Here is a 10,814-nt window from a genome sequence, read left to right as displayed (position 1 = left end):
ACACACACACACACACACACACACACACACACACGCACACTTCAGGGGTACACCATCTCTCTGAGGGTATTCTTCCACTCTTAGAAAGGTTCTGCTAGACATTCTGTTAACGTTATTTTCTTGGATGTCTGTTATGAGCATGTAAGGACCAGCATATGGTCCAGGGACAGTTTAGATAAATAAGTTTGTTTTTCTTTGTGTGTGAGAGCAAAATTGCAAAGTCAACCTTTGTAAGCAAAAAACTAAGAAAAAAACTGAGTACAATGACATAGTAAGAGATTACCAGAAGGTGTGTGCAACCCTAGATAAGTAGTGGAAAATACAAAAAACCCAGCTGCTTAGCAGCCGCTGTCCCAGTCCTCCCGACACTATGACTGACTGAACGGCTGCTCAGCGGTCCGGACTGAGACCTCCGCGAGACGCATCGCTGATCCGAATTCATCTGCCCGACACGCTGTCCGAACGACCGAGACGACTGAGACTCGCCTTGAAAACTGCGAACCGAGAGAAAGTCGGAGCACGGACCCCGCGTCGCCAGGTTGTGACGTCAGAAATCTCACAGACCGAGTCTCGCGATACTCCCAAGTGTCGCGATATCAGGTTGTATACATTTTAGACTCACTAGAAATATTGTGTTAGTAGTGATGAATATAATTTGGATATATATTATATTAGCTATAATATTAGTTGTGATAGTTTGGACTTGCTTGTGTGTGACTTTCATCCCAGTAAACTCCTTTGCGAGTACACCAGCGTCTGAGTATTATTGACCTTCATGGGCGGAATCCTCTCAACCAATCACCTTTGAGAGTGCTCGCGACAATGTCACTCTTCTTATTTTCTCATTGTGCCCACTTTTCTGCACTCCACGCTGAGGCCTGCCTTCCTCCATGAGGATTCTGGCCTCCTGCTTTTAAGATTCTTGTGGCTGGCTCTGGAGGCATGAGATCCTTCCGGAAGGAGAAGTGGGAATTAGGAGTTTCCTCCAGTCTTAAACTCCTGAGTTCAAGCAGTTGTCTGACCTCAGCCTACCCAGTAGATAGGAATACAGACATACTCCATGACTTCTCTGGCTTGTGACCGGTTTCTTTGATAATTCCAACAGAATTATTACCCCTGTTATTTCCATACAGCAACACAGAACAACTCGGTCAAGTGTATAGCGAGCTGTCTCCAGAGATCAATGAGTAGATAAAATTTTCAAAATGAAATTCTTATCATCGGTTACTTGGTGTTCTGCTAAAGATCCTATTTCATATCTGAAAAGCCGCAGCCAAGGTTTCATTAGTCTTTGAGAAATAGCAAAGAGCTGCTTTTTTTAAACATATTTTTCAAGCTTTCTTTTGGTTTATTAAAAGCTGGCTGTGTACAGGGGACTGGCCTCTCTTGGCAGAACAAAGAGAGCATTTAGACATGTCCTCTGCCCTCCTGGGATTTCCAGGAGTGAAGGCAGCGGTGCATGCCCCAGGCCTCCGACAATAACTGTTGACTTTTCGTGTGTTGTTAGAGAAGTCTGGCAACTGAGAAGTTTTTTTTTTTTTTTCTTTCTGGGTTTACGAGAACCCCAGCTGAATCGGAAAATGTTATTTGCTCTAACGAAATGATTTGCTCTTATGCAACACTGAATTGTGTCAATCAAGCAAAATAAAGGAAGAGAGCCTGATTTATATAATAGCCTGCATTTGATTTTGCTTTATTTCATCTCAACTTCAAGAGGAGGGAAAAATGAAGCTTTGGATGCTAGGCGTTTTTCTGTTTTTCTGTAGTGACAAAACCTGGGCAAGAGACAAGCATTATTATATTGGAATTATTGAAACAACTTGGAATTATGCCCCTGACAACGGGGAAAAGAAACTTACTTCAGTTGACACGTAAGTCACTATTTTTGTTGTTTATGGGCCAGGTTTATAAATAATTATGAATCTAAAATTAAAGCCAGTGGTATAAATATTTAATTTGCTATCTACAGAAACTGCAAAGTGTTGGCTTGAAATCCAAGGTATTTGACCCAACCTCCTGTCTACTTCTGGGTATTTCTCAGTGCAGAATGCTCTTTCCTGGTGGTCCTGGGAAACTGCCCTGGATTCCCACCACCTCGGGTCCATGCTGTCTGTCTGTCTGTCTGTCAATGCAGAAGCTCATACATTTTAATGATGACAGTATAAAATGTTACGCTTGTCACACCACTAGTGGTATAAAATACAATATTTCTTAATCCTGCAAAACTTCATCTATAGCACTGGAGGGATGGATTAATGGTTAAGGTACTTGCCTGTGAAGCCTAAGGACCCAGGTTAGATTCCCCAGTACCCATGTAAAGCCAGTAGCACATGGTGGTACATAAGTCTAGAGTTCGTTTGCAGTGGCTGGAGGCCCTGGCATGTCCATTCTCTCTCTCTCTAATAAATAAGTAAAAATGAAATATTAAAAAAAAGAGGCCGGGCGTGGTGGCGCACGCCTTTAATCCCAGCACACGGGAGGCAGAGGTAGGAGGATTGCCGTGAGTTCGAGGCCACCCTGAGACTCCATAGTGAATTCCAGGTCAGCCTAGGCTAGAGTGAAACCCTATCTCGAAAAAAAAAAAAGAATCAAGCCTGGTGTGGTGGCGCACACCTTTAGTCCCAGCACTCAGGAGGCAGAGGTAAGAGGATCACCTTGAACCTGAGACTACATAGTGAATTTCAGGTCAGCCTGGGCTAGAATGAGACCCTACCTCAAAAAAATAAATAAATAAATAAATAAATAAATAAATAAATAAATAAATAAAATTCATCTATAGGAATGAAATCCAGTTTAACAAATATGATTTGGCCTAATACTTACTGGGTGGGCGGTGAATGAATCGGGTTAGCCGTCCCAGCTTGTCAGTAGTGGTGGGGAAAGGTGATAATGACACACCTCCCAGGACTGCTTATGATGGCTCAGATAAGACGCCATATAAAACTTCAGTGTTGGGCTGGAAAGCTGGCTTAGCTGTTAGGGTGCTTGCCTGCAAAGCCAAAGGACCCAGGTTCAACTCGTGTGGACCCACATAAGCCAGATGCACAAGAGGGTGCACACATCTGGAGTTTGTTTGCAGTGGCTGGAGGCCCTGATGTGCCCATTCTCTCTCTCTCTCTCTCTCTCTCTCTCTCTCTCTCTCTCTCTCTCTTTCTACCTGCCTATTTCTATATCTCTCTCTCTCAAATAAGTAAATAAAACGTGCTCCCCACAGACACAAAATGGCCTGGATATCCATGACATCACAGTGCCTGACACTACCTAGTTTATTTCAAGCACTATTCACTGAACAGAAAAACAAACAGGCGCAGGGCGTGGTGGTGCACACTTTTAATCCCAGCACTTGGGAGGTAGAGGTAGGAAGACTGCCATGAGTTCAAGGCCACTCTGAGACTACATAGCGAATTGCAGGTCAGCCTGAGCTAAAGACAGACCCTACCTCGGAAAACCAAAAGAAAAAGTACAGTTCTCCTTGGAGTTTTTATTATGGAAATTTATCCAAACTGATGTTATTGCTTTTAATAATATTATTAATTAAGCATTTATCACCAAATGGAAATTAGGCATTCAAGCCAGTATATACTATATTAACGAATGTGTCTGAATGGTTATGAAACTCAAGCAAAGGCTGCCCCCTTGATACCCAGCCCAATTCAGGAGCTTTTTTTTGCTTCACTTTCACTTTCTCTTCTTTTTAAAAATATCTTATTTATTTATTTGGAAGGGGACAGAGGGAAGGAAAGAGAGAATGGGTGCATCAGGGCCTCTAGCCACTGCAAACAAACTCCAGATTTATGCACCACTTTGTGTGTCTGACTTTACATGGGTACTGGGGAATCAAACCCAGATCATTAGGCTTTGCAAACAAGCACCTTAGTGGTTAAGCCATCTCTCCAGCCCCTCACTTTCTCTTCTAATAAGTTCTTGTTTAACTTGAAAAAAAAAAAAAAGAAACTTGAATGACTCAAATGACAACTGTTAAAATTGTCTAAAAACAGCTAAATTACTATATCATATTACATAACTATTGAGTCTTTTCTTATGTCTTATTTTATTTTATTTATTTGTTGGTTTTTTGAGGTAGGTTCTCACTGTAGCCCAGGCTGACCTGGAATTCACTATGTAGTGTCAGGGTGGCCTTGAACTCACAGCGATCCTCCTACCTCTGCCCCACACCACCACACCTGGCCTGATTCTTTTTTAAATTAATTTATTTGTTTCAGAGAAAGAGGTAGAAAGCGAGAGAATGGGAGCTTGGACCTGCACCACTGCATACAAGCTCCAGACGCATGTGCCACATGAATGGACGTCAGATAACTGATGGGTGCTAGGGCGGTGAGCGTGAAGGTCTTCGATGATAAAGAGGGGCTGGATGTGTGCAGACAGGGCAGGACCCCATGTGCTCGGACACTGCTTGTTCACAAGACCCAAAGGCACGGAGACGCTAAGAAGTGTTTGCAAATGCGCAAAACCAAAGGTTTGTAGAATGCAGAAGATACGATAGGCTCTCTTGTAAAACTGTCCCTTGCTCCTTGTGTGGACAGATTCTTGTCGCGGGATGAATCAGGCAATTAAATAAAACAGAAGTCAGCCTAGGAGGTCAAACTAGAGGTAGTGAAAATGAAAACGTCAGCAGATTGTAAAGAGAAAAATGCATGAGTTGTCCTTACCGTGCTTATTGCTTAGGGAACAGGCTTTCCACCCTGGGATCAATGTCAATGTCACTTATTTCTAACAGGGACATGTAAAAGACCCTCAGCCCCTACAGCCAATGCTGCTGTCCCATCCAAAAATGGAGAAGCCGTTCAAGATTCGAAAACATGTACCTCTTCAGCCCAAGTTACTTTCATTTAATTAACAACAGGCATCCACATAAAAGCCATTCGTAAAGTCAGTACTGTAAGCAGGGCGTGGTGGCGCTCACCTTTAATGCCAGCACTTGGGAGGCAGAGGTCAGAGGATCACTGTGTGTTCAAGACCAGCCTGGGACTACACGGTGAATTCCAGGTCAGCCTGGGCTAGAGTGAGACCCGACCTTGAAAAACAAACAAAACTCAACAGTGTGTTCTGGGTCCATAATACATATTAACCATTTATTGATAGTTGACTATCATAGCAAAAATAATACTATTATCTTTGGTTGACTTTTTTTACTCTAGGAAGCTATAAATAAGAAAAACCCCTTCTGAAAAAAAAAACATTTTGTAACCTATATTTTATTTATATGATTTGCAAGAAGAGAGAGACAGAGCAAATGAATGAGAATATGGGCATGCTAAGGCCCCTTGCCACTGCCCATGAACTCCAGAGGCACCTCCATTTTATGTATCTGGGTTTATGTGGGTACTGGGGAACTGAATGCAGGCCGTTAGCCTTTGCAAGCAAAGACCTTTAACCACATCCACAGCCCACAAAACCCTTTTATCCATGATTCTATAGGCTTTCATCCAGGAATGGTGACTTTCGTAACATATTGATACATTAATATAAAAGTTTTCCAGCCCACTATAGGTTTAAAAAACAAGCTCTAAAGTGACGGTGTCACTACGAGCTGATCCAATGACTAAGCAGAAATGACAGCTCTAACCCTGCCCAGAGACACAGAGCCCAGGCCAAGACCACTTGGCCTCAGTGTGTTCGTAACAATGCTCGCAATGACTGTGAGTGTGCACGGTGTAAGAACTGCTCAGTAAATGTTCATCTTAACTGTTGTTATCAGAACAAAGGATGAGTTCCCAATATAACACCCTGCTTAAGAAAATAGGGAAACAGGGCTGGAGAGATGGCTTAGCGGTTAAGCGCTAGCCTGTGAAGCCTAAGGACCCCGGTTCGAGGCTTGATTCCCCAGGACCCACATAAGCCAGACGCACAAGGGAGCACTCACGTCTAGAGTTCGTTTGCAATGGCTGGAAGCCCTGGCACGCCCATTCCCTCTCTATCTCTCTCTCTCTTTCTCTGTCACTTTCAAATAAATAAATAAAGATGAACAAAAAATATTTTGAAAAAGAAAATAGGGAAACAAACTTTTCTAGAAACAAAAACTATTTTCACTGAAGGCATTTATTTTACCCTTATTTAAATTCGTTAAACACATTAACACTTACCACTTACCAAGTTCATTTGAATTTCAGTCACTCATGAATGGGGCTACCGCAGACATATTCAGGTCCGTGGTGTGTGGGATACAAGAGACACTTTTTTTTTTTTTTTTTTTTTTGGTTTTTCGAAGTAGGGTCTCACTCTGGCCCAGGCTAACCTGGAATTCATTATGTAGTCTCAGGGTGGCCTTGAACTCACGGCAATCCTCCTACCTCTGTCCTCCTACCTCTGTCTCCTGAGACAAATGACACTTTTATAAGGTGTTTATGGAAGCAAGACAAAGAGAGTATATTTGATTATTTAAAGTAGAAAATTTCTAGTTAGTTAGGGGGAGACTCTGATTTGTTGAAGTCTCATGTTAAAGGTTTAGTTGGTAGTTTGATTGGTTAGGTCCATGTTTCATTTTACTGTTTATATGGAATTATTTTTTGGTTTGCTTTTGTAGGCACAATGACTTCCCAGAGAACTACGTTAGCACTCCTTTAAAGTCATTTTAGGGCTGGGGGGATGGTGATGTCCTGGGTTTGATTCCCCAGTCCCTATGCAAGGCTACATGCACAAAGGAGCACATGTGTCTGGAGTTCATATGCAGTGGCAGGAAGCCCTGGCACGCCCGTTCTCTCTTTTTGCCTCTCTCAAATAAACCAATAAATGAAAATGGTATACATGTGTGTGTGTATGTGTGTGTGTTTGTGTGCATGTGTATACACTTTTTTAAAAGTATTTTTAAAAATTTGAAATGACTACATAGTGAGCTCAGGCCAACCTGGACTATGTGACACTCTGTTTGAAAAAAAAAATGTTTTTCAAATATTCTTAAGGAGGCATACTGTTTTGCTAACATTATCTGGAAAATCTACTTAAAATGATTCATCCCCTGAGGTTGCCAAATAAAAAAATAGGAAGTAATAGCTAGTGAGGGCAGCCTGTTCAGAGGAGCGAATGAAACAATTTTAACATTTCTAGTTCCATGTCCCCTGAGAACACGGGTAGTGGAGCGGGGTTATTTAGGATGCGTGATTCTCGGGAGCTCGGGTTGTGCTCCCCTGGGGCGCGTCTCAACCTGCTTCCGGACTGTGTTCCTATGACTCCCACGTGGTATAGGCAGAATTGGTAAAGTGTCCCCCAAAAGATGTCCAGTTCTAAGATTTCAGGAACCCGTGTGGAGGATGTCACTCCAGGTCCATGTTTTAGTGACCAGCACAGCTGGCCCTGGGGAGAGCAGCCTGTGGTGCTGCAAGAGAGAAAGCCGGATGGCTTCACAGATTCGGGCAACTCTGTGCCCTGGCTGGCGGGAAGTTGGAGAGAGCCACCTGACAGGCTTGCAGGCAGTGGCCCTGAGGAACTGGAAGATGTCCCCAGCTGGAAACCACAAGCAAACAAGAGACTCTCCCACTACAGACTGCAGGAACTGAATGCTGCCTACACCCTGACTGACCCAGAAAGTGGATTTTTCCACAAGGCTTCGGGCAAGGAGCTCAGTGGCCAGCGCTGGCTCTCAGTGGTGTGAGGCCACGGGCAGAGACCGCAGTCATGGGGCCACAGACTCCAGACTCATCCCACCAGTAGGTCATAAGTAGGTGTTACTCAAGATCATTTGTTACACAGCAATGAAAATCGAATGTCGCATGTCTCAATTAGTGATGCCAAAAGACATCTAGAATAATCCTCTTATTTCTGGTAGACTCAGACCCAGAAGCAAGCCTTGAATGGCAGGAGAAAAAAAAATTAAATGTGTCTATAGTAAGAGAATAATAATGCTCCTCAGTAAATTTAGAAGCCAAGTTCACTTGGGTGAATTCTAAATTTACCAGAGGAACATTATTATTCTCTTACTATAGACACATTTAAAAAAAAATTTTTTTTCTCCTGCCATTCAAAGCTCACTTCTGGGTCTGAGTCTACCAGAAATAATAGGAGTTGGCTTTTTTCTTTTAAAGGGAGAGGACTAAAAACAGCAAATATGATTACTGGGCAGGGGGAGAACATGTCTGCTATAATGAAGCAAAAGGAGCTTATTACAATTGTCAACAGGAAGAATTGCAATCAAACACGAATTACTTGTTTGCTTCAAAGACCAGCTATAACAGATTCTTGTGGCTGAAGAGCTGACTGGCAGAGTTCCCAAATGCTTCCAGTAACTGACTTTTTGTCCCTGAGCAACCAAAGACCTTGTGATGGTCCCTTGGAGACAGCCCATAAGCAAATAAACCTCCCACAAAGTATCACATGATGTTTAGTATTTCCTGGTTTTCACAGGGAGCAGGCAAGAAGGAAAAACCAGCTTGCATGCTGGGGTGTATATGCATAAGTATATGTATAAAGAACTCAGAATGTTTAAAACTCTGACTGTATTTTAGCTTCAGATCAATTATTATTAAAAGTAATTTTTAGGGCTGGAGAGATGGCTTAGCAGTTAAGGCACATGCCTGTGAAGCCTAAGGACCCAGGTTAGACTCTACAGGTCCCATGTAAGCCAGATGCACGTGGTGGCACATACAGCTAGAGTTTGTTTGCATTGGCTAGAGCCCTGGCCTGCCCATTCTCTCTCTCTCTTCCTCTCTCTCTCCTTCTCTCTATCTCTAATAAATAAATAAAAATGAAAATAACATCTTTTTAAAAAGTAATTTTAAAAAGTTTAAATTTGGATGTGTGTGTGCACGTGTGCACACATGTGCACTCCAGAGTCTCTTACTGCTGCAAATGAACTTCAAACACCACCACATTCTGCATCCAGCTTTACATAGGTACTGGCATACTGAACCTAGCTAGCAAGGTTTGCAAGCAAGTGTCTTTAACCACTGAATCATCTCCCCAGGCTCCTTAAAAGTAATTTCACCCACTCCCAAGGGAAAAAAAAAAAAAAAAAAAACTGGTCATGGTGGCGCACACCTTTAATCCCAGCACTTGGGAGGCAGAGGTAGGAGGATTACCATGAGTTCAAGGCCACCCTGAGACTAAATTTCCAGTTCTGCCTGGGCTACAGCAAGACCTTACCTTGAAAAAAAATCGCTATGTTCATACAACTTCTACCATAAAGAACTCTTTGGGTAGAAATGGGGTCAAAAAGGTAAGATAATGCTCCTCTTATTTTAGGAAGTGAATTACATAGGAAAAACTCAATGCGATGAAAGCATTTGACACAGCTGTTGCAGTCTATTGAAGTGGGAAGTGAGGTAGTCATGTAGTAATGCAGTCCTCAGTGCTGAAGAGCTTCAGTCAGAAAATACAAATGCGTTCTTTGTTTATATAAAGCTTTCAGTATATGAGGGCTGTTTGAAAACTCGACTCTGTGAGAGATATATCAATAGGACATGGTAGAATGCAGACTTGGGGCTGGAGAGATGGCTTAGCAGTTAAGCGCTTGCCTGTGAAGCCTAAGGACCCCAGTTCGAGGCTCGGTTCCCCAGGTCCCACGTTAGCCAGATGCACAAGGGGGCGCACGCGTCTGGAGTTCGTTTGCAGAGGCTGGAAGCCCTGGCGCGCCCATTCTCTCTCTCCCTCTATCTGTCTTTCTCTCTGTGTCTGTCGCTCTCAAATAAATAAATAAATTTAAAAATAGAATGCAGACTTGAATCTCTGTTAATATTGTCAGAAAAGTCTCCTAGAAAGGGTGCCCGAACCTTGAAGACCACTCAGTGACACCAGCCCAGGGTTCTTCTGGCTGGGCTGGAAGAGAAGCTGTCGCCTGGAGCCGGAGCTGCACTTGGCCGAACTTGGCCTTCCGCCAGCGCCTCTTACAGCATGACTGCGTGAACTGCTGCTTTTAAGCTCAGCGGTCTTTGATGCTTTACAGCTTAGTTATTGTTAAAACATGATTAAAATTCCTCCTGTCCACACAAACTCTGTGGGATTGGGGAAGTGTTCATATCTAGGTTTTGTTAATTGTCTGTGAACTTCTGACATCTTGAAGTCTCCAAGCCATCATTTGTGTGTGTGTGTGTGTCTGTCTGTCGGTCTATTTTGCTCTAACATAATGAGAAACCTGTGGTAAACAATTAGAAGGTAAACAGGAGTTTTTTTTAAAGTTTTTATTTTTATTTATTTATTTGAGAGCAACAGACAGAGAGAGAGAGAAAGAGGCAGAGAGAGAGAGAATGGGTGTGCTAGGGCCTTCAGCCACTGCAAACGAACTCCAGATGCGTGCTCCCCCTTGTGCATCTGGCTAACGTGGGTCCTGGGAAATCGAGCCTCAAACCGGGGCCCTTAGACTTCACAGGCAAGCGCTTAGCTGCTAAGCTATCTCTCCAGCCCCAAACAGGAGTCTTGAAGGCACTCCTGGGATCTTCTTACTTCCACAACTGGTGCAAAACTTTTGCTTTCTTTTTCTCACTTCCACATTGACCCTTTAGTCAGGATGAATTTGAAGGGGAAGGAAAACACAATATCAGCTATTTTTCAGTGCAGAATTCTGCTTACTTTAGATTAAGCAATCCAGCACACTTGAAGTTGTCAGAACATGTTGGCAAGTCTGAGCTGCACATTGTGGAGCCCCCAGTCAATCCAGAGAAGATGCCTCTGTTACTACAAATCCTGCTCCCTCCACCCAGACTCAGTCCCCTAGGGTCACTGCCAAGTGGCCATGCTCCCTGACCACAGGTCCCTGTCCTGCCACCACCTGCAGGTGCCTTGTATCACCAGGACAACACCTGTAAAGAGAACTCTCCACTTTAACGTCTCCTGCAGCCCCATTGCCTTGGGAACTGGGCTGGTCT

At 43.3% G+C, this 10,814-nt stretch overlaps 1 protein-coding gene across 3 annotated transcripts in view; it reads left to right on the top strand.

The window, feature by feature from the left end:
- The first annotated feature begins 1,553 nt into the window (after positions 1-1,553).
- Positions 1,554-10,814, top strand: part of LOC101610703 (ceruloplasmin) — a 69,570-nt gene continuing 60,309 nt past the window's right edge. For all 3 annotated transcript variants that reach the window (XM_045130748.1, XM_045130746.1, XM_045130747.1), the window contains exon 1: positions 1,554-1,871. In XM_045130748.1, the coding sequence (XP_044986683.1) occupies positions 1,726-1,871 (146 nt within the window). In that variant the 5' untranslated portion in view covers positions 1,554-1,725. The remainder of the gene's footprint in view (positions 1,872-10,814) is intronic.

The sequence above is a fragment of the Jaculus jaculus genome, chromosome 12, assembly GCF_020740685.1.
Source record: "Jaculus jaculus isolate mJacJac1 chromosome 12, mJacJac1.mat.Y.cur, whole genome shotgun sequence".
In the NCBI taxonomy this organism is placed as follows: domain Eukaryota; kingdom Metazoa; phylum Chordata; class Mammalia; order Rodentia; family Dipodidae; genus Jaculus; species Jaculus jaculus.
This window is presented reverse-complemented; position numbering and strand designations above follow the sequence as displayed.